The following is a 23,935-nucleotide window of genomic DNA, read 5'->3' as shown; positions in this document are numbered from 1 at the left end:
TAGAATCGATGACATCTTTCTCGTAGGTTATGTCATCTGCAATAACTTTTTATGGAACTCGGTAAACTTTTTTAATAGCATACTTGTACTCAGTAAGTTAATTTGTGTGCCTCTGAAAAATATCCACAGTCAACAAACACTCTTCTTATAGGCAATGACTCACTTCCAGCTGATGCAGCTGCTGTGTTTTGAACCCCCCAACCTTTCTCCCTACCTATAACTATTTGCGAACTAGTTTATAACTCCTAAAAACTATACTTTATAACAGTGCAAACTGAATCTAGCTAACTTTACTGCTCCTTTACAGGTACTAAAGATCCGAAGCTTGCTTGAAAAGAGAGGACACAAGGATGTTAGTGTAGGCTCCACAGAGGAATTTCAAGGCCAGGAACGTCTGGTGATAATCATAACAACTGTGCGTAGCAACCGTAACCTTGTCCAAGGTGATGTGCGCCACAACCTTGGATTTCTTCAAAACCCAAAGGTGAATATAGCACATGCGCATCTCTGTTGCCTCGCTTTAACATCCTGGTGGAAGTGAAACATGGCCTTCTGGGCCTTCCCTGACTGCGTGGTTTAACATATAATGTTTTCTCACCATTGAATGAAACACAAAAAATGAATAGCTTGGATGCCATTAGTTTAACAAGCATAAAACTTCATTTGAATGAAGTTTGTTCAACTCTTTGTGGTTTTAAACTTCCACCCACATTACCATCGGTCTGTTTCGAAACTTCTTGGCTAACCTTGGGTACTAAAACACCCGCATATAAGAATGGACAGCAAGATATTTATTTTTCTCCGTTCTCTTTTTTTTTACTCCTTCAGCAGTACATTAGAACTATGTGGTACTGCTCAGAGCATTCCCAAGGTTGGAGCAAGAGGTTTTTTTCAGACATATAGATGGTACACATTGGAAGCTGTTTTCACTGTGTTGTTTGCGATTCCTGTCATCAGAGCTCTCATCTCGTGAGCTTTCTTTTTTGTTGGATGGAGGAACATAATTTTCCTCTTCATCACTTTCTACAAAGCAGAGGGAATCGGTTCCGCCATGCACAAGAACAACACCGGCTGACAATATTTTTGCAAGCCAGGACGAACAAGAAAGAATGCTTCATCGAGACGATGAAGATGGCAATTGGAGTAGCGCTCATGTTGTTGTTGCTGTTGCTGCTACGGGAGCCAAACCCACGGTTTCTTTGTCTTGCATTGTTTGGTGCTGCCACCGCTAGAGAAAGCAATAAGATAACTGTCGTGAGCACTGGTATCACCATACAAAAGATGGTGCTGTGAATATTTCTTGAATGCGCACAGTTTAAAACGTCTTGGCTGGCGCCTCCTGGAAGCAGACTGGACGAGCCACTTCGTCATGGCCGGTGCTTCCCAACAGCACACCACAAAGGGTTAAACGCTCCAATATAGGACTTAAAATAAGGCGTTTGCAGAAGGCTGGAAGTTGAAGTTGTTTGAAACAAGAAATTTCACTGAAATGAATTGTTTCGTCAAAGGAACTTGTTTTTACAATGGTGAAGACAAGTCTCCTTGTTGAAACATTGACTTCAGCGACAGTCCTTGTTCGAACGCTGTCAAAATACATGTCTTGCACCTAAAGCATAAAATCTGGATTCTTCTGGTCCAGCCACAATCTTTTTTTTTCCCCTCCTCGTTTGTGTTGACTGCATGTGTAGCCTCTCATAATAGGAAATGCAAAGACTAGCTAGCCATTTCTGACAATGGCCAACTAGTCTTTGCTTTTTGACATTGGCTCTAATAGGTCCAGGGCATATTGCCTAACTTAAACCAAACTTAAAAATAAAGCTCCACACCGCATATGGATGCGAATAATAAATATTTTACCAACCTACTATTCAGCTGCTATATTTTTTCATGCACACTTAGTCAGCACACCGACAGCGTGGCCATAGCCGTACTAGAAAGATATGTATTCATGACACTATGTATATATGCTGTTTTAGAGGTTCAACGTGGCCTTGACAAGGGCAAAAGGACTCATGGTGATCGTCGGAAATCCCTACACTCTCAGCGAGGATCCATGTTGGAACAGGTGAGTGGAGAATAAGCATTCTACTGCTACTGTGTCATTTGTGCTGCCTGGCGATTCTTGCAGGATTCTTGAGTTCTGCATTGCGAAGAAAGCATACAGGGGTTTGCCATACAAGCCAACCAAATGCCATGCAAAGGTTTCCAACGTGTCCAAGCCCCTTCTCGGTAAGAAATAGGGCTCCCAGAAGGACCTTGTATGCCAGTGCACCCTTCACTATGGAAGGCTGTGGTGGCAACTACCTTTACATTACTCTGATGCAGTATGAGAAATTCAGCTTTATAATCATAACACTAATAGTAGTAGGCTTTGTTCAACTAGTGGATGGCTATGATGAAAGCATAATGGCACATCACTGCAGTAACTCTTCACTTAAGTTATGTGAAATCCTGTACCCTGTCAAGTGTACGATGGCTCGCATCATGGTATGGAATTTTACTCTGGTAGGCTGGGCTGCCCAGTTGCAGGTCATGCACAGAAGTATCGGGAACACTTTATGCATGCATTAAGTTTGTTTCTGTAGTTTATAGTAAACAATTGGAAATCTAAAGGGATCACCTTCACAGTTTAGCATTATAGAAAGCATAGTATACCTTTGCACCCTCCAATTTCTATGGCTCAATGTGCTAGGGTTTGTCTTGGCACGTTTATAATGACACCATCTGAACATGTGCAGAAAATTATTTTTTTTTTTGACTGAACATATTTGCACTGAAAAAAAAATTCGTCAGATCCCACGTACCGTGGGAGTCGATGTAATGCGAAGCATGCGGCGGGTAGGCGACTGTGGCATAACTTTTTTTACTGAGCGACATGTTACAAAATGACGCTAAAGATTTGTATAAATTTTATACGCACACATATATATATATATGTTGAAGAGCCGCATATGTGTTATATAACCAGTTGTTTACGGTTGGGTAACGCTGCCAATGGCAACATGGGTATTACGAACACCAGAAGCGGTAAGCTGATATGTTGTGCTTATACGTGTCCCGAGAACGCACGCGCGTTTCACGAACGTGTGCATGTGTGCAAGAAGTTCTCGACAGTTCTTGAACAAGGGCATCATCACCGTGATCAGTGAGCACCAGCCGCTGGTCATGTGTTGTTATAGGATCCGGTCGTGATCATGGTGACGAGGGGTCCATGTGTAGTGAAGTATGTGGTATAGTAGAGCTGTGGGAATTCGTGGATGCCTCGGTCATTTCGTCGACAAATTGTCTGTTGACAGAGCCGGCGACATGTTTGAACCTGAAGCCACCCTTCGGGTTGGTGAGGTATAGGCCATCGAGGCTGGTAGGCCTGAATAGTGCTACGTAGACCAACATCAGTGGCTGGTGTTTGTCGTATTCGTAGAATACCTGGGCGTATGTGGCCTACGTAGCTTAGTCTACAAAGCGGCTGTCAATCAATCTGGCATCATCCTCGGTCAGCATGAGGCCATTGCCCAGCCTCGTTCTGCGTTGTTCTGGTGGACGAAGTGCACTTTACGGTGATGTGGATATCATATGTAACTTTCGTTAATGTATTCCTCCAGGGTCGAGCAATGCTTCAATATAGCTTGCTGAATCATAGGAATACAAATGTAATGTTTATTAGACTGCTATAAAAGCGGAGCTAACACTGGAACTACACACGTTAATCTGACATGACGCCTGTATCGTAGGAGTACACATCGTAGGAGTATCATGTAGTGTTTATTGCTTTCTTGTAAAATTAGATAGCCAGCACCACAACCACAATTGACGTTGCACCGATATTACGCCTGCGTAGGCTGTTTTTCCAAACCAGTTTATAGACCTGGCGTGGCTCAGTGGTAGAATATCTGATTGCCACGCAGAATGCTTGGGTTCGATTCCGGCTGGGATCCTAATTTTCATTCTTTCCATTCGCTGAGTCAGCGCTGCCGATGTTGGCTTTCCTTAACGCTCTAGCATTTAGGTTACAAATGTCTGTTCTCGCCGTTCCTGGGTAGACATAAACTGTCAATCACCTGTGGCGCATACCCGTACACCGCGGCCCGTGGTAAACTGGTATGTGCCACGTGTCTAGTGGAAAGGGTTTGACGACGTACGCGACAGGATTTTAATGTTATTCATGTCATGAACCGGCAATCATGTTCGTCAAATCCTCTTACCCTCCCATACAAATTTTGGTCTACACCAGGTTAAGGAGGCGGCTAGATAGATGCGTAACATGACTTTATGACGAACGTAAATGATAGGTCATAACATGAAAATCATGATATCCATGTCATGAACGACATGATTTACATGCCACTGTTTTGGTGCTCTTGCGGCCATTTCGTTAGTTTGATATCAACCAAAATTAGTATGGCGTGAAAAAAGTGTATGACGAACATAAATGACAGGTCCTAACGTGCAAATCATGACACGCATGTCATGTACACCATGACTTACGTGCCATGCTCATGGTGCACTCACGGCCATTTCGCTAGCTTGATATACACCAAAATTGGTATCTCGTGACGTGACTTTGTGACGAACATAAATTACAGGAGTTAAGATGAAAATCATGACACGCATGTCATGTACAGCATGACTTGCGTGCCACGCTCATGGTGCGCTGAAGGCCGTTTCACTAGCTTGATATACACCAAAATTGGTATCTCGCGACGTGACTTTGTGACGAACATAAATTACAGGAGTTAAGATGAAAATCATGACACGCATGTCATGCACAGCATGACTTACGTGCCACGCTCATGGTGCGTTGGCGGCCGTTTCGCTAGCTTGATATACACCAAAATTGGTATGACGTGCCTTTGTGACGAACGTAAATTACAGGAGTTTAGATACGTAGATAGAAACGCTCAGAGTGCCAGAGGTTCACTAAGAAATGCTTCGCATTTAAAAAAACAACCGGGATTTGCTTTTATTGAACTGTAGTGCAAGAAAATAAAGCACAAGAGGCACACACACAGTCACTACTCTTACAACTGAATTGTTTTATTAGAAAACGGTTACCTCAAATTAAACAAGTCTTGCATGCACGAGTATGCATGCATCTCATTCCTAAAAAGCTAAAATGACCGTCAAACAAGACAGTGAAAAATTTTAAAGAAAAAACTTATTCATGTGGCTTGTGCTCAGTTTTCTTGCGTACATTTCAAAGCAACTTGTACGAACTCATCCAAATTATGTTGCTTGAATCAAACCAGTCATTTTATGCAGAACACTTTACTTGAAGTCATATTCAGGCCGGCACTGACTACGGTGACGGGGCCCGTCAGCGCAGTACCGTCGTAAAAGTGACGGGGCCCGTCACCGTAGTGCGAATTGTAATAGTGACGGGGCCCGTTATAATAGCGAAGTACTTATAGTGACGGGCCCCGTCGTAGTAAAGCGGTGACTACGGTGACGGGGCCCGTCAGCGCAGTACCGCCGTAAAAGTGACGGGGCCCCTTTACCGTAGATTTTTGGTCGTTTTAGACGTCCACGTCGTGTGATGTTCATGGCGTAGTTGGTAGGGACCGTATAGTTGGTTGGCGCGCTCTCCATAGTGTTATGGCTGCAGGTCGTCAGTTCGATTGCTCCCGCTTTTCCTTCCTTTTTTTTTTTTCAGGTTATGCGTCAACATCAACGTTACTGCTCTGACGGAGTCGTAACTTTTTCCTTCATGTCTGCGGCGGTTAGACAGCCCTAGCGTTCGGATGATGCGTTGTTCCTATGCGACCTCGGTTCTAATCGCGCTGAATAAGAAAATTTTTCGCGTCTTTTTTTTTTCTTTTTTCAACATTGTTTCACAATACCGTCCCGAGCTTCCAGCTAGTCAACACTAGTTACTCCTTCGTGGTAGCACGGACTTAGCGTGGGAGAGCGGAGCCCGTTAATCAGCATGTCGCTGTGCCGCTGACGCTGCATATCAGCATGCCGCCAATGTCACTGCGTCGCTGCTCCCCCCCCCCCCTCCCCCGGAATGTTTTCGTACTGACGTGCACCGCCGACCAAAACAGCCACCTGCGCCTGAAGTCTTCTTGGATTTTTTCTAGAATTGCTTTCCATGGTCGAAAGAGATCTCTGAGGGAACATTGCTGATTTGACTGGCTGTCCTCGCTGTGCCCATCATGGCATCGCATGACCGTCAGCGGCGCAGCGACATGCTGATTAACGGGCTCCGCTCTCCCACGCTGAGCCGTGTCACCACGAATGAGTAACTATTGTTGACTAGCCGGAAGCTCGGGACGGTATTTTGAAACAATACTGAAAAAAGAAAAAAAAAAGGGAAACATTTTCTTATTCAGCGCGATTAGAACTGAGGTCGCATAGGAACAACTAGGCTTGTGCGAATAGTAAATTTTAGGTCCGAAGCGAAATCGAAGCAACTTTGAGTAGTAGCAGGATTTGACTTTCGGTGAAATGCAAGTGATAACCTGTAAAATATGTTAATTAAAATTTACTATAATTAGAGCATATATTTAAACTTAAAGAATGATGAATCGATGTGAGGGTAATACAGTAAAACCTCATTAATTCGAAATTTTATTTCGAAATCCCGCATAATTAGAAGGATTTCTATGGCCCTGTATTTTTCAATGTAAATCTGAGTGGATGATTTGAAGCGGCAGTGAGTACCACCCCGGTTAATTCAAAAACTTTGGGTGCCATGTGCCAATTCCCGATCCCGATTTAGCCGCAAATCCGCAGAAACGATGGCCCTTAGGAGCTACAAGGCAATGCAATGTAGCGATACTAATGAGTGACAAGTGAAGCATCCCAGCCTCGCTGCTGCCAGCGCAAGAAAAAAACAAAACGAAAGGCGGTCTCGTGCCAACTGTAATGTACGCCTGCGGAAAAGAAAACGTGCTTCACTGCAACACAGCGGTGACACGCGGGCAGCATGACGAATGCTTCTCTCAACGTCAGTGCGTCATGATTTAACCATTCTTTCAGGCAAAATAGAGAAATTAATAAAGGGCGGTCTGACGGAATTCGCGATGTGTGTGAACCTCCGATTGGCGGTTGCTCCGGCAATTTGCGCACTTGCACTGCTGGCGGAGTACTTGCCCGCAACGCCTACTTCGAAAACTCAGTTCGAAAGCTTCAATGATCCTCTTTTTCCACCCAGAACACATCGCGAATTCCGTCACACTGGTCATTATTACATTCTTTATTTTACCAGAAAGAATGGGCGAGTGGCCGCATCATGACGCACTGACGCTGCGAGGAGCAGGTGGCATGCTGCCCGTGTGTCACCACTGTGTTGCAGCGAAGCACTTCTTTTTCACAGGCGCGCATTTCAGTTGACCACGAGACCGTTTTTTTTTTTCCTCTTTCTTTTTTTTTCTTGCATTGGCCTCAGCGAAGCCCGCCGTGTCCCCGGTTTAGCGGCAAAATTCGGACCAAGTATTGCTGGAAAAAACCCTTGTAGCCGCAAACTAGCAGGCACAGCAAACGACCACCTCTGATTACTTCCAGTAATACAATGTTCCTTGCATCTCGCCTTTTGTATGTTTGGTTAATTCGAAAACCCGCTTAATTAAATTTGTCACAGTCCCAGTGACTCTGAATTAACAAGGCTTTACTGCATGTTCATTTAACATTGAAGTGGGGCTTCGCGGCAGTGCGGATTTGTACTGAAAAGGTGTGTTCACGGTAAAACACATCTCTACTGCAGTGAAACCACCTTTACAGGGAGTTACATGCGGTTTTATATGTCTATTCGTTCATTTCGAATACTTCGAAATTTCCTAGAATTTAAATTTGTTTCGAAGCGAATTCGAATACTGTAATGTTCGTTCGAATATTCGAACTGCTCGAATATTCGCACAAGCCTAGGAACAACGCATCATCCGAATGCTAGGGCTGTCTAACCGCCGCAGACATGAAGGAAAAAGTTACGACTCCGTCAGAGCAGTAACGTTGATGTTGACGCATAACCTGAAAAAAAAAAAAAAAGGAAGGAAAAGCGGGAGCAATCGAACTGACGACCTGCAGCCATAACACTATGGAGAGCGCGCCAACCAACTACGCCATGAACATCACACGACGTGGGCGTCTAAAACGACCAAAAATCTACGGTAAAGGGGCCCCGTCACCGTAGTCACCGCTTTACGACGACGGGGCCCGTCACTATAAGTACTTCGCTATTATGACGGGCCCCGTCACTATTACAATTCGCACTACGGTGACGGGCCCAGTCACTTTTACGACGGTACTGCGCTGACGGGCCCCGTCACCGTAGTCAGTCCCATTCAGGCCCCTGCCATTTCTGCAGATGGCCTAAATGGCTAGAAAAGTTTTGACTATTATTTTGCTTGTAATATAGTGTTGAAAATATCGTTTTAGCACATATGTTGCACTAATTGTGAAATCTGTCTATAAGTAGCAAAGTCATCCATTCTTATCTGAGACTGCCGCCACTACTGAGGTGTTAAGTGCCATTGAGCCGCTGACATTATGATTATATAAATGGCAGCAAGATGTCATTCTGTAATCTACAGAAGGGGGAAAAAGAAAGCCTGGGTATTTGAGTTAACATTGCTTTGAATTGTTAAAGGCATGCTTTCAGGAACGTGTGAAGTGCAATGTGTTCCAAAGTTGTCTGTTCGTCCAGTTAATTTCTTCACATTTATATCATAATTACTACAAATAACATCCCCTATACTTTTCTTGGCTTGAATGCCTGTTGGTTCTCATTAAGGTTGTGCCTTAGCAAAGAAAAACCAGTCCTTAAATCCCCTTCTTTCGTTCATTCATAGCGAGGGTCTCGTTCTGGCAGACTTCATGGCTTGAAGTATTGGTCAGGTGAGGTGCCAGCTCGTAAATAGATCACATGCTACGCGATGTCAGCAGGCAAAAAAAGTGTTCCACACTTGCCGTCATCGCAACGAGCGGCACTGACTAACACGCTTAAATGCACAGATATACCCAGTAAAGTTGACGGTGGGACGACCGCTGCCATAGTCCAATCGGTAGAGCATAGGACGCGTTGTTCGAAGGTTGCAGGTCCGGTCCCTGCTGGCGGCAAGTGTCTTTTCATCCACTTCAATTTCTTCACATTAAAACCATAATTACTACAAATAATGTCCCCTATACTTTCCTTGGCTTGAATATGTGTTGGTTCTCATTAAGTTTGTATCTAACAAAGAAAACAACGATAACTTAAGCGCGTGCAAACAAGGACAAAGGGAGGTGACGACAACACAAGCGCTTGTGTTGTCGTTGCCTCCCTTTGTCCTTGTTTGCGCACGCTTAAGTGATTGGCGATGGAAAACTAACTAGCCTAAAAATCGGTGCTCCTTGAAGAAAAACAAGCCCTTAAAATTCCCCTTTGTCGTTTCAAAGAGCACTCGCATATCTCGGAAGTGGTGTTAGGCACAGGATTAAAATTTGTTTCGCAGACATGAATTAACTGCTCTAATTTCATGATTAATATTTGTGCCATAAAAATACCAATTAAATAAAAAATTATTGCACAAATATTTTTTATGCTAATGTCTGCCTCTGCCCAGCAACATAGCCAATCTAGATTCCAACAGATCTCACACATTGTGAAAATTGATTTCATGCAAAGCAGTCGGCAAGTAGCTACTTATGCTGCACTTTGATTGAGCAAAGTTTTAAGAGGTGGATTGACATCCTCGTGTAATTTGAGTAGTGCGCATATCCTGGGCTTACCAGGCACATTGACTACAGTGGAGTCTAAAGGGTAGCTCATTGTCTGATGAAATGCCGGCACTCTCTTTACTGCACAGATGTCACTTTTATCGAAACAGTGTAAGCAGCATTCATTGGCATATTTCTGCAGTGATGAGCAATTCTAGACTATATCTTGTTGAGTCATAGGAGTACATGTGTGTTTGTGTGCCACATTAAGTTTGCCAACTGTAACAAACTGCGTCTTTCTTTTGTTTAATCCTCACAAGGTGTTTTATGACAGGAATGTTATGACCCATCTGTCATGTTCATCATACTCGTGCCCTCCTATGCCAATTTTGACAAAGTTAAGGAGACAACCACGAGTACCTAGGTAGACAGAAACTGTCAGTGCCTTTGGTTTGCAAAGAAATGCTTTTGCATTTAAAACTGCAGGTGCCTCGGTACAGCAAGTTCTGTTACGAGTATACCACATAGCACCATTTTACTTTTCTGGTGACAAACTGGAGCTGGTACAATAGTGTAGAAGGAATTATGCTATAAAATGTACTAATGTTCCACTTTTGGTCTGTGCTACTCAAGAGGTGACATGGTTGAAAAGTTGAACGGAGCCGATGGAGCTCTTTTTATTTTTTTTGGTGCCTGATAAACAAAATGTGCCACTCACACTAACTTTGGAATTACTGAAACACTTTCACCCTTTGCAGAAAAAGTACCTGATGAAACCGGTGACAACATTGTGATATCTCAGAAGACTCTTCAAGAAGAACCAAGGTGGAGGCAGGAACTGTGATTAGCAGCAATTTTTTGGCTGCACTGTTTTGAAAGGTTTCTGTATTTTATAAAGATTTTTACCTGTTTTTAATAAAGCATGCACTTCGGACAGTTTATTTTATTTTTTTACTGCAACAAAAGTTTGATGTTACACACACGAAGTTTAGCATACTAAGATGCCAATTTGCACACCTGCACAGTATAAAGACAGGCAGAAATCACAGTATATACAAGTATGACAGCCAGTACAAGTGAGAGTATCTCTTGCAGTTTGCGTCAACAGAGCACTTTTTCTTCACTGTGCAGCAAGAGCACAGCACCTAGAAGATGTAGAAGTACAGGAATGCTACAAAAATGACCACGGACACTGCAGCTATTTTTGCATAGGTTGAGCGCAAATTCAGATATCTTGCATCCTTCTTGTACTTCTGTGACAGAAGGGACAGGTTGCTGGCTTTGCTGTCCAACTCTGTGCAGAAAAAAAAAAAATTGTATTACACTGTGCCACATAAGAGTATGCCCAGGGGGCATCTAAATATGACTGTACATGGTTTAAAGTTCTGTGCCCAATAACTCTTTCCAACGGTAGTATTGTTTTGCAACTGTAGTCTTAAGATAACCCCACTTCTGCCAGTTCAGTTGAACTGCCAGATGTTGCAATAATTGTTAGGGTTTTACATCCCAACACCACGACATGATTATGAGGGATGTTATTAGAGCAGCTGAGAGAGGAGGAGAGAACTTTATTCAGTCAATTTGGCTTAGTGACTGATGGCCTAAAGATGAACCTCTGGGCTCCGGTCACAGAGTACTGCTTCCCCACAAAACTGGTACTTCACAGGGGCATGGTGCTCCACATCACTCAACATATTAAATGTCCTGGTAGATGTATAATTTCACAGATCATCAATGGTTGCATTCTATATGGAAATGTCCTCATAACCATTTGTGCAAAAATTGGAATACGTATTTCGGTCATATATATAAGAAAGTGTACACCACAATATTTGTCGTAAAATATTGCATCTCCCAACCTCGGCAATCAAAAGTCTCAATACTGGAGACAACAGCAGAAGAAGAGAGAGAGGAAGATAGCATGCTTTTGTCCCAAGTGCACACTTTAGTGCACATGAATTTTATTAATGATTTGCCTAAGCACTAATTGTCAATGCAGTGTTTTCACAGCACAGAATTTGTACGCCTCTGGACTACTGCCCCAAGAAATTACTGCACTTACTTCAACATAGCATTCTCCCAACTTGCATTTACAAATACAGTAGAATCTCGATGATACGATCACGGCTAATACGAATTTCGGGATGATACGAATTTTTCTGTGGTCCCGGCCAAGGCCCATTAATTTACAACGTGCTTGAGTACGGTTGTTACGAACTGATTTTTGACCCGCGTCGTTTGATACGAATAAACGCCGCCCCATCCAACGCAACGTTGGCCCCACCGACGGCCGCGGAAGATAGCAGCGTGCACTTACGGCGCTGGAATGCGTGCGGCGCCGCCGGTTTGGCACGTTGCCAGCGCCGCCGGCGAGCAGCGCGCGACAGCCTCCAAGATCTGCGTGTATCGGAGGCCGGAGTGTGCCTTTTGCTTTCTCTTGAAGATTACAGATGGCGCTGGCCACGTTTTTTTTTTGTTTTGTTTTGTTTTTCTTGGTGCGGAGGCAGGCCGGCAGGCGGAGACGCCGGAGAAGGAGAGGCACGGCCCGCGGGAGCTTCTTTCTTCTATGCGTGCCGTCGGACGGAGTGGTTGTCGTTGCTGTGCTCGAGCCCGCGTTCTTGCTTTGTTGTGATTGTGCCTTTTTTGCCGAGTGGCAGCAAGCTATGTCTCGCAAGCGGAAAGCCCTCTCCTTTAAGGAGAAACTGGACATTCTTCGAAAGGTCGATGAGGATCCCAAAAGAAAACGCACGGAGTTGGCTAAGGAGCTAGGCCTCGCAACGTCGACATTAAGCACAATTGTTGGACAGCGGGACTCAATAATGAAGAATGTGCTTTCATTCAACGTCAACGCGAGGCAAGCGAAGACAGCCCAACACGTGAAGCTTGAAGAAGCTCTTCTGACCTGGTTTAAGGAGGTTACTGCAGCTGGTGTGAACATCGATGGCAAAGTGTTGCGTGAGAAAGCCGACGAGATCGCACTTGCTCTGCGCATCGACGGATTTCAGGCCTCAGGTGGGTGGCTGCACCGTTTCAAGACGAGACACGGTCTCGTTTACAAAAGCGTCTGTGGGGAAGCGAAGAAGGCTGACGAGACCGTTGTTAGCGACTGGCTCGCGAAGCTGCAGTCACTCATCTCTGGGTATGAGCCTCGTGATGTTTTTAACGCAGACGAGGCTGGCCTGTTTTTTAACCTTCAGCCTGAGAAGAGCCTTTGCTTAAAAGGCGAAGCGTGCCAAGGAGGCAAGAAAAGCAAAGAGCGAATAACGGTGCTTTTGTGCTGTAACGCCGACGGGTCGGAGAAACTTAAGCTGACGGTAATTGGCAAATCCCAAAAGCCTCGGTGTTTCAAGCGCGAGAGCCATTTGCCGTGCGTCTATCGCGCAAACAAAAAGGCGTGGATGACGGCGGCCCTGTTCGAAGAATTTCTGTCGCTCCTTGACAGAAGGATGGCCTGCAAGAATCGGAAGATTGTTTTGATTCTTGACCAGTGCGCCGCCCACCCGAGGCAAGTAACGCTCCAAAACGTCAAACTGATCTTTTTGCCCGCGAACACGACGACGCACCTGCAACCGCTTGACGCTGGAATAATAAAAAACCTCAAGCATCATTTCAAGGGCCTTCTTGTGCGCCGCCTACTTGCCAATATTGACAGAAAACACGAAGGCGACCTGCGAATAAGCCTCCTGGACGCCATCCATTTTATCGCTATGGCTTGGGATCGAGTAACGCCGACTACCATAGCAAACTGCTTTGCGAAATGCGGCTTCTTCAGGAGTTCCGAAGAGGTGCCCTCAGAGCAGGAAGAGCCAATTGAGGGTTGGGAACTGCTTGATGCTGGGTGTACAGCTGAAGACTTCTGCACGGCGGATGACAACCTCGCCACTTGTGGTGCGCGCACGGTGGAGGATATTGTTGAGGAGGCCACATGCGAGGTTGCCGATTCCAGCGATGATGGCGACAACATAGACGAGGGCGATGGTGAAGGACCACCACCGGCGGCTGAAACGCTGCACGCGCTCGACGTCCTGAGGCGTGCTGTGGCCGCTGATGAAATCAGCGACGACACGTGCACGCGTTTTTACGGATTTCAAAGAAGTCTGCTGAGTGACTTCGCGAAAAAAAAGAAGCAGAAAGACATTAGAGATTTTTTCTGCAAGAAATAAATGTTTTTTTTATGTGTTCCTAAAAATGAGTTTGCCTCTGACTGTTAATTTAGCTAGTTTTACATGTGTTTCGGTGATACGAATTTCGGCTAATACGAATATTTTTCGTGACCCCGCGGGATTCGTATCATCGAGATTCTACTGTACACAAACTTGCTGGCCCTTCTGCTATGCTATGCCCTCTCCAGCATTTCACGCCTTGTTAATTTTACTGGCAATTGCTCTTGAATTTTTGTGGGCAATCTTGCCACAGTTATTTCTTGAAAACAGTAGCAACAGTACATTCACTTTACGTGCACATGGCGTTGCAATGAACACAACTTGCATACACTACTGAAGTTAAAGATAGCACCTGGTTCCTCGTCGCCAAAAACGCAAGTAATTTTATATATGCCTAAAGGAAAAACCTCGACAAATAAGATGAATTTATTTCTGGGCTCTCAGCAGTTAGATATGGTAGATTCCGTTAGTACCCTTGGAGTATATTTTTCAAAGCACTTAACATGGAATGTACATATTGATAGCCTGCACTCAAAGATGTCATCTGCCATTGGTGTCCTTGCACGTATGCGATGTATTCTTCCTACTAAGGTGAAAGTTATGATATACAATGCGCTGGTATCATCTTTGTTACAGTATTGTAGCATAGTGTGGTGTACTACCGGAGTGACAAATTTGCGCAAGTTGTATTTACTACAGAGAAGAGCCATACGACATATTGCTGCTGTACACTATCTGTCATCTACAAAACTTCTTTTTCCAAAATATGAAATTCTTCCAGTGTTCTCTTTGTATAATTACAGGCTGATGTGTTATAAGGAGTTTATTAAGCATGGTGCCAATACCATAATTAATCTTGCTAAGCTAAACGTAAACCCGAGTGTTTGACTGACCAGGCACAAAGAAATGTGGACTGTACCCACCCCTAGAACTGTTTATGATGAACAATCGTTGTCCTACAGGCTGCCTTCCCTACTAAACTTCTTAAAGCACGAAGATTTTGATCCTTCGTCTAATCAAAACTGTCACATTAAACGCTTCGCCCATCGTATTCATTTTTCGGAATAATATATCTCTCGGAACTTTGGCCATTCTTATTATTGATTGTTGCTTTTCATGTTCATGCCACTTCATGACAATACATATGAACTATTCTCTCCATTTTCAGTGATTTGTATAATAATTTTTGTATTACTTGACGCCATGTTAAACTTGTAAAGTGTATTCTGTATTTTGCATTCGTGACTGTCCGCCATCCTGCTGCATTGCCAACTTGTAACGGGGTCGGGACCTCGTCAAGCTCTCGAGCTTTTAGTCCTGTACTCCTCCTATTGAAAGGAAATAAATTGATTGATTGATTGATTGATTGAATGAAGCACAAATGCTGAGGTTGGGCGACAGCATTCCTGGAAGGGCCCATGAGAGGAACAGGGCAGGGTACAGGGCATCATATTAAGCTATAGTGGAGTCTGCTCATCAGGTGGAATGTTTGAGGACACAATACAAAGTGATAGGGTTCTCCTGTACGAACATGCGCATCTGCTAAGCTTCTTTGCAACACGACCATGGGTATCCTACTATAGCTTTCGTCAAATTCAGGCATTCAAAGCTACATTGCCCCTTTCAAGTTCAATAAAACGATTGATTACATGTTATTGAATTAAGCAAGTGGTGCCAAGTAAAAAAAGTTAGATTAATTACATGTAATACCACATATGCAAGTCTGTCATTGAGGAATGACTTTTTTGTGAGCAGAAATCGTATTTCATGAAACATGACTTTTTCACATTTCATGAAACATGACCCCCAATTTGCGAACTTTACGGAGAAGTCAGGAGGGTTTGCAAGTATGGAACACACACTACAGCCTGCTCAGTCATATGTCCACCAGGGTTGCCAGATTTGGCTACTTTTTCAGGCAGTTGGTGAGAAGCATTGCGACATGCAGGGATGCAACAGCTGCGCCAATTGCGCCATTTTGATACAATTTCGTTTTTCTGCGCCGAGCTGCGCCAAAACTGCAATATTTCTCGAAATTGCGCCACGCTGCGCCAAAATGCCCCCTGTAACCGCAAAATTTTTAGGTTGCGCTAGTTTTAGCCTCGTTTTAACGCAGAACGAAGCCCGTATTGGCGACCTAATGTTGGGAGAGGCACCAGAGGCACCTTCATCCAATCCAATTCGATCCAGTAGCGCTTGACTCAAACAAGACGTTAATCTGTTCTGGTGTGTTTACTGGTGGGCCGATGGGCTTAAATGAAGTTTTTACTGCTGGTTTAAACGCTGCTTTACAGGGTAATTCAGCATGAGCAGAGGTGAGCGCCCATTTAGTGTGGAAGCACCGCATAAAGAAAGTTAACTGACAAATCATTGGTCGACTAATCATTTTGACGTCGACGCGAATGCGGTCACCGCTTTCTTGGCGCGAATGTTTGATGGCAGATACCAACGAGCACGTCAGTACGAGTTATCGCCAGCAACCTTTTCGCGATCAGGATCTTTATCTGTTCGGTAGCGCGTGCGGCATAGCGCTATTGGTGCACGCGTTTTATAGGCGACGAACCCAAACATGCCGTTGGCTGCCGCCACCTGAGCGGAAAGGCAGATTGCGTGTCGCTTGCAGAAACAAAAGCAGCTCACCATTGCTCCGTTAACCCAACGAAATATTTGCCGTATCCCTACATGCGGTCACGAGCGGAGCGGGTAGGAATACTCCTCGGGAAATGCTGTCGTACGGTAGAGCACGCGACCGACCCGGGAGTGAAGGCGTCCGCTTTGTTGGAGCCGCGCTGCACGAAACTAGCAAGGGTTCGGCTCTACACGGCGACAGGCACTGCGTTCAATGAAATGATGCCGACTTTCGCTGTGCATAGCTCCCTCCCCCCTCTCTCTCTCTCTCTCTCTCTCTATATATATATATATATATATATAATAAAGATAAGGGGGGAGGACGCACTTATGAAGATTGTACTTATTGGCTGGTTTGTCTTAGACGTTGCATGACATATAAACACCGCACTTAGACTTTTCTCTTGAACTATATATACATATGGTGTCTCTCTTTAAAATGGACTTTCTCCTCAAGATCTTCTTAGCAGGGCGGAATACAAAATTCAGCGCATCGGTGCTGAATGAAGTGGATTGCAACAATGGCGTGATCAGCCAGTGGCGTAGGCCAGATATAAAAGACCTTGGTGCAAATTCACCAATGCACAAGGCCTTACTGGTTTCCGGAGAATTCACTGGCATTATTCAACATGTTATGCACTGAAAACATGATTGTGGTGACACCGAAATGTTCACATATACTTTTTTTGTCACTGTTCCAAAAGCAAGCTTTGTTTGTGAAGCTGCTCCAAATTTGGAATTTTGTGCTCCAAAACGGAGTTTTTTTTCTGCGTAACTTGCTCCAAATTTAGATTTTCCTGCTCCAAAAATTGCTCCAAATCCTATTTTGGCTGTTGCATCCCTGGACATGGCTACTCTTGAAATCCTATCCTAATTGGGTAGAAATATGTGCAGCTCATATATGTGTAGCTCCTGAGATCAAATGCACAGGCCAAACGAGTTTTCTCAGTGACAGCCTTCACCAAAACTGACCTTACATACTGAATGTCCGACAACTGCACAGTCTCAATTCTACGAATAAAGTTTGGACTGCCACTGAGGAATTTCACCAGCTTCAGCCTTGATATGCCTCCAGAAGTGATTGCTAAAATGAACTCAAGTATTTACATTTGAATTGCAGCTGTGATTCTGTGTGATAATTTTTGGTCATATAACATGCTAATCAAAGCGCTGTCAAGATAGTGGAAATTTGGGCTTGTTGGCTCATGATCTTCAGGTTGTAAGGTGCAGGGAAAACAAACACAAAATGAAGGACAGACGACATGACTTTGGTAGTTTGCACTCCGTGTGTCGCCTGTCCTTAATATTGTGTTCATTCCCTCTGTGCTACACAACCTGAAGTTGCTTTGGTCATTTATACACGTTCCCACATGTTTTTATATGTTCCTAAATTTACTAAAAACACATTTGGCTGTGATAACATCTTGTAATAAAGCAGATCCAACGTTTTTCTGTAATGTGGCTCATTTTTTGGTCGCATTTCTCTTTCTGGCCAAAGGTGGCAACCCTCATGTTCACCTCGAATTTTTAGGTAATAATCTTGGACAGTGTTCTGTGTGGCCTTTAACAATTTGTCAAAGAAATGTGGGCTCGTAAACTATGCTTTCAGGACTCTCCAATATAGTTCAGCATCAGCAGAAGATCGCCTTGATCAATAAGGCTGCAAATTTTATTGTGCCAAGATGGGATCATTGTGATGTAACTACTGGCATCCAAGGCGCAGTAATGGCAAGGCCTTACTGGGGCTCGGCTACTGATGGTCAAGTTCAGGGGCGTAGCCAGGGAGGGGGGGGGGTTCAACCCCCCTCCCCCCCGAAATTTTTCGATTTTGCTTGCTTATATATACACGCACACATACAAACACGCACAAACATACATAAAGTATGGTTGAACCCCCCCCCCCTCTCCGAAAAAAATTTCTGGCTACGCCCCTGGTCAAGTTGCACTGCAGGGCTCCGAGCTGATGTTGCAAAGTAGTTGGTGCACATTACCTAACACGACAATTGTATCGCAGAAATTATTCGAACTATTCACACTACTATTTGCTACGTGCAATTGTTTCCACAAGATATGTGTTTGTACTGTCCATGATATCAGTGCAGGAACCATTGCATCTTTTTTGCTGTATCACTGATGCGCACGATTCAAAGCACAAGTTAAATTTTCGCATTGATTTCTAAAACTAGCTGAATGTTGGCACACCTGGGAAGGTCATCTTATATACTGCCCTCGCTGAAATCTGGCTCTTCGGCGCAAATTATGCATGGTATGTTTCTTCTAAATTAGAGATGCTTCAGCAATACATAGATTAAAGTTCAATGTGGAAATCTAAACATGGCAATGTTTTTTTTTAGATGAGCTACATTATGCAGCCCTAGTATTTCATGACATCAATAGAAATATCATCCAGAAATGTCGACCACAGATGCCATAGCGGCCACATTTCAGTGGGGGCAAAATGCAACAACACTCGTGTACTCGAATATAGGTGCACGTTAAAGAAACCCAGGCGGTCAAAATTAATCTAAAGTCCCCCACTACGGTACGCCTCAATCAGAGGTATTGGCATATAAAAAACTCGGAATTTAATAATATCAACCACAGGGTATTCGAGACAAGTATCTGGGAGAAGAAACTTGCAGAGTAGGTACCTGAAATCACTGATCCTCTTTGCAACACGTCGTCAATGTTCTGTACCATAATGCGCTGAACATCTTGAAGTTCAGAATTTAGGCTACTCAAATTCCTTCTAGCTCTAGAATCCATAAATGCCTTCTTTGCCTTTTGAATGTAGGTATCTGAAAGCAACAGAGAAAATTTACATTATGCACTCATTCTAAAAATAATAAATTATACATACTATTTCCATTTATAAATCCACATGATCCTCAAAACCCATACCAGTGCCCATACTAATACTATGGCAAACAAAATATAAACTTCAAGTAGTAAGTAACTGCAACTCTTACTAAGATGCCAATGAGTATTCATTTTGGTATGGCTCTGAACTTATTTAAAAATGAAACTGAACAATAATTGCTTCCAACTTATGTTTTGCATAGAAGCATAGTATGTTTATTGTGCTGTCATCTGCCTGTTACATGCTTCTAGAGTTTCATGCTATAAAACCTAGAGGGGAATCAGGCGCTAGTGTCTATGGGGGGGCTTCTTGAGCGGCACTTCAACTGCCATAAGAATGATGGGAAGCACAGGCTTCGAATGGATTTCGTTCTTGAGATTTGCAGCACTTGTTTACTGAGTGTAAAACAAATTGATATGAAGCTTTTTCCACTGAAAACTTGCTTCATTCTTCCATACTTAAAACTCATTGCAGAAAATTTGGGTGACCGTATGACTGAAGCAAAACCAATTCAAATTCAACCACCAGTGTATTATGCATTGCTCTGCAATTGTGTTCCAGATTTGGCATTACCAAATGATGAATTATTTTTTTTTACAACTGAAAATAAACATGAGTGTTTTTCACTCAGAAGTACGCATCATCTATTTATGGAAATAAAAATACTGTATTGAGCAAGAAACACTACGAATATCTTGTGCTGCGATGCCAGGTGCATATGCCCTTGCGCAGAACGATCGTGAGAGCAGTGGTGCGTACAACGCATCTCTTGCTATGCTGTGATTCAGCGGAGCATGGCAGTGCATCTACTTCGCTTTGTCATTTTGCAGTCAAGTTGACCGCGTCTTGGCAAGAGGCGCTTATAAAAAAAAATATGTCAAGTCTGTGCAATCCCCTGCATAGATTTCGGGACGCTACATCAGGGTGGAGCGGTGCGTGAACGACGCTTTGCTAAAACTGTCAAATACAACCTGAAAAGCAGCAATGTCGCAGCAAACCAAGGGACCTAGTGTGTTTCAGACAGCTTCAACAACAAAGGTACCGCTTGAGTGCTTTGCGCTGCACCCCACTACCCATGTCAGAGAATACCGTACGCATTACTGTGACAGGATAGAGCTGCTGCACGCGGAACGAAACTGTAGAAAAAGGCTTACAGACAGTTCGCTAGATAACGAAATCCAATCCAAAGCCCGTGCTTCCCATCATTCCCATGGTGGTTCAATGATTGCAGCACCAGATTCCCCTCTAGTTTTATAGCATGAAACACTACGCATGCTCCTATGCGACTCTTGTAGTGCACCCGAGATTTTGCTTTCATACTGTTATCTGTTCAGTGACCTATTGTATGATGTCAACCTGTTCAGAAAGGGGAGCGGCAGCTTTTGTCAGGCCTTTAGCCCCGTTTCATCCTTTGTAATAAAAGTAAAATAAACTTCACAAATATATAATTGAATTTTTGGTTTAGTGTAATGATACTAACATTTGAATTCTTAATACCAAGAACTAATAACGACTTGAATGAATGGGGGTTCATGCGACTGCTTACCGAACTCAATAAAGCTGTATGGCCTGTTCACAGAATTGACCCTGGAGCCGTACTGAGAGTTGAACTCATTTTGCAGATCTTCAAGGAAAGAAAATGCAAGCCTCTTCGAAAATGACTTCTCTGTGAGTACTAAATAGCACACTCCATTCTCAATCATGTAGCTTAAAAGGAAAAGAGATGAAGAAGCATGTCAGCTGGTGTAATTGTCTATTTTTCAAGCAAAACACCAAAAAACATTTTCACAATGACATGTTCAACCCAGTGGATATTGCAAGTGCCATAAAAATGAAGCTGGCCATTTCACATACAATTCAGTAAAAAAAAAAACTAGAGAGTTGTTTAAAATGCAAGGAAAGCAAATAAAGAAAAGCTGAATGCAATAAAATTCTTTGTTTGGCACTTCAAGGGAACAAAAAGGTGGCACAGCCCAAAGAAAAAAAAAGTTGTCAATCAAGTATGGTGGGTTGAACGTACAGAAGGTACCACCACAAACATCCTTCTTCCAGACAATGTTTAATTTCATTATTTAAGTCATTAAACTGAATGACCTTCAAGCATACAATTTACCACAAAAGTAAACGTAATGATAATGTAATCTGAAACCTGTGCCTCTACTCGCTACATTACTTCGATACAGACTAGCAACATAAATTATGTAACATTGCAAGTGTGTTATGAATGTGTCACATGTGGTTGCCATGAAAGTTACTGACTAAACATGTTAAGTATATAGCATTTTAGCTAGATGAAATACAGAACTTCAACCTGCTGTGTCAGCCGAGTTCCGAGCCAAACACAGCCGCTGTGTAATAGAAATAATTCTGGAATTTTTTTTTTTAGCTATTTCAGCAATTGCTTAAAGGTGCCCTGAACCACTTCACTGGCTTGATGAGAAAACACATTCCACAGGTAGATGACAGAGCTATGAACATCTCGGGCAAAATTTGTAGTCGTGCACAGCGCGTGGAGTTCACAAGATGAGCAAAGCACAAGAAGAGCTTTTCCTTTTTCATGCAGAGTGCCAGTGGCTATCCCCTGACGCATCATGTAGATTCCCATGGCATATGCCAATGGGGGACTAAAATATGCCATTGGCATATTTTAGTCCCCAGGTAAATCAGCCTGCTCCTTTTTACTGTTGTTGTGCCTACATTAACTGGTGCAGTTAAATTGAACCAGCTGTGGTATACAAAAGTCTGCATTGCGAATTTTCATAAGGATTGAATAATTCCAAGAAAACAATGACACTGCTCAAGCACGGCTGTGCCCGCCCTGTAGGAATGACAAATGCCATAGTGTAGGTGTGGCACTGCCACCATACTTTTTTTGAGATGGAGAAGATAAGTATGGATGAGAAAGGGGAATGTAGTGCTCCTAATACCTCCACTCGTACAAAGTTTTTTAAGAAAACATATTGCTGAGAAGCACTTTGCACCTTTGAAAGTGTTTTTGAGGTTTCACAAATGATGGGTCAGGGCCCCTTTGAAGTCAGCGAGGAAAAAGCTGTCTGCAGACAGTTTACATGAAGCAAGAAAACAGCATATGTCAGTGGAAAGGGCATAAGCGAATCTCCTTTCAAGGTACAGTGCATCAATTCACATCTTTACCTGGAAATGTGTATACTAATGGAAAAACGAAAGCTAATATGAGTGTCTGACAACTGTACCCACAGTTTCTTTTTTTTTTTTTTCTATACAGATTATCTTCAACGAACTTCTATAAACATGACAACTGCATAAAAAGTGTCGCTTGATCACATCATGACCAAGTGCAGGATAGCATAGGTTCATGCACACTAGAAGTTAAAGAAGTGCAATTACAAAATAAAACTTTTTGAACCCGCGTCGCCACAATTACAATGCTACGTTCTTCCGGTAACTGAATGATTACGTAAAAATTTAACCAGGAAATAAGTGTTGCCACCTGGAAACCAACAAGGAAGCCAGAGAGAACAACTTACTGGAAGTTGTAAGGTCCTGTTTCAATGGTGGATCGAGAAAATGATTGATTATTTAGCTTCTTGAATAACATCTTTGCTTGATTCTGGTATTCCGTGTTCCCTACGCCAAGTTGCTGGAAAGTGAAAAGTGATACACACACTGAATCAAGGTGTACACAGACGGATGCACCGCCGTAAAATGGTCGCACCAATCAACTTTAAACTAAACGGACGGTGAAACATCCTATCAACCTAGTCACACATTTACGTGTGATCGTTTTACGTGAAATCGCAGATGTTATCTGTGATTATCCCCCCCCCCCCCTCCCTCTATTTGTTTCTCCTTCGAACCCCGACTTATGAATATGCCACATAAAAAAGAAAACTCCCGGGGGCAATAAACTTCATACCAAGGACGTAACTGCAACCAAGGACGGCCAATTCAGTGAAGAAACAGCATTACGTTAGCGTCAAACACGCGAACTAACGTGACACATGAAAGGTACCAGCAAATGTTTTTCAACGACAGCTGAATCGACATACCTGCTGGTCATCTTGTACAGAGGCCGACAAGGGCAACCCGTCGGCTACTCTGGCAATCATTGTCATAAGCACCATGTTGAAGCGGTGTTCGAGCCCACGAATCACGTAAAATGCGAACAGCCTCAGTACAATACCAGGAAAGTTTAGTTACGGGAGGGTCATTTCTACTGTGCCGGCAGTGACGCGCCCGCAGATGAACAGATGACGTGTCACCACTGTTGCCAGGAGGGCCAGACTCGCGACAAAGGTGGGACCAAAACCCGAAAAATCACCGCCGGGGTTTACGATGTTTGGGTGCTCGGGCAGGATGTATTTAGTTGGTTTAGGCGAAAATGAGGCACTGTTTTGGGTATGACTTTGCTGCATGACCTTCAGGCAAACAGGAATGCGCATTTCAAATTGGACATTTTGCAAACTGTGAGGTTAGTCAGTGCGTTCGTGCAGCCTCATTCATTCATGTACTTTGCTGTCATATCGGTTTCCCTGCTGTAAATTAGCCTGCTCCAGTTGGAGAAAAATGTGAAAGGACTCATCCAATCATTTTTAGAGCGTAGAGGAAGCTGTATGTCATGGAGCACAAGGGACGAGAAAAACCGAAACTAAACACAGCGTGCGCCACTGGC

At 43.6% G+C, this 23,935-nt stretch overlaps 3 protein-coding genes across 3 annotated transcripts in view; 2 read left to right on the top strand and 1 right to left on the bottom strand.

The window, feature by feature from the left end:
* The window catches only part of LOC119395908 (putative helicase MOV-10), an 80,164-nt gene extending 69,590 nt beyond the window's left edge, over positions 1-10,574 (top strand). Inside the window, exons 15-18 of the mRNA XM_037662928.2 lie at positions 308-484; positions 1,977-2,065; positions 2,129-2,229; positions 10,392-10,574. Coding sequence (XP_037518856.1) covers positions 308-484; positions 1,977-2,065; positions 2,129-2,229; positions 10,392-10,477 — 453 coding nt within the window. The 3' untranslated portion in view covers positions 10,478-10,574. The remainder of the gene's footprint in view (positions 1-307; positions 485-1,976; positions 2,066-2,128; positions 2,230-10,391) is intronic.
* A 34-nt stretch (positions 10,575-10,608) lies between these two features.
* On the bottom strand, positions 10,609-23,591 carry LOC119395933 (vesicle-trafficking protein SEC22b). The gene is made up of 5 exons (XM_037662968.2): positions 23,313-23,591; positions 22,791-22,903; positions 20,831-20,991; positions 19,076-19,222; positions 10,609-10,927 (listed from the first exon to the last, which is right to left on the bottom strand). The coding sequence occupies exons 1-5, from the start codon at positions 23,385-23,387 to the stop codon at positions 10,779-10,781; spliced, it is 645 nt and encodes a 214-aa protein (XP_037518896.1). The 5' UTR covers positions 23,388-23,591; the 3' UTR covers positions 10,609-10,778.
* On the top strand, positions 11,835-14,049 carry LOC125758490 (tigger transposable element-derived protein 6-like). Its single transcript, XM_049415802.1, has 2 exons — positions 11,835-12,113; positions 12,188-14,049. Exon 2 carries the CDS (start codon positions 12,297-12,299, stop codon positions 13,794-13,796), a length of 1,500 nt encoding a protein of 499 aa, XP_049271759.1. The 5' UTR covers positions 11,835-12,113; positions 12,188-12,296; the 3' UTR covers positions 13,797-14,049.
* Positions 23,592-23,935: the final 344 nt, after the last annotated feature.

Source organism: Rhipicephalus sanguineus, chromosome 1 (genome assembly GCF_013339695.2).
Source record: "Rhipicephalus sanguineus isolate Rsan-2018 chromosome 1, BIME_Rsan_1.4, whole genome shotgun sequence".
In the NCBI taxonomy this organism is placed as follows: domain Eukaryota; kingdom Metazoa; phylum Arthropoda; class Arachnida; order Ixodida; family Ixodidae; genus Rhipicephalus; species Rhipicephalus sanguineus.
Note: the sequence above shows the minus strand (reverse complement) of the source record. Positions and strands in the feature narration are given on the sequence as shown.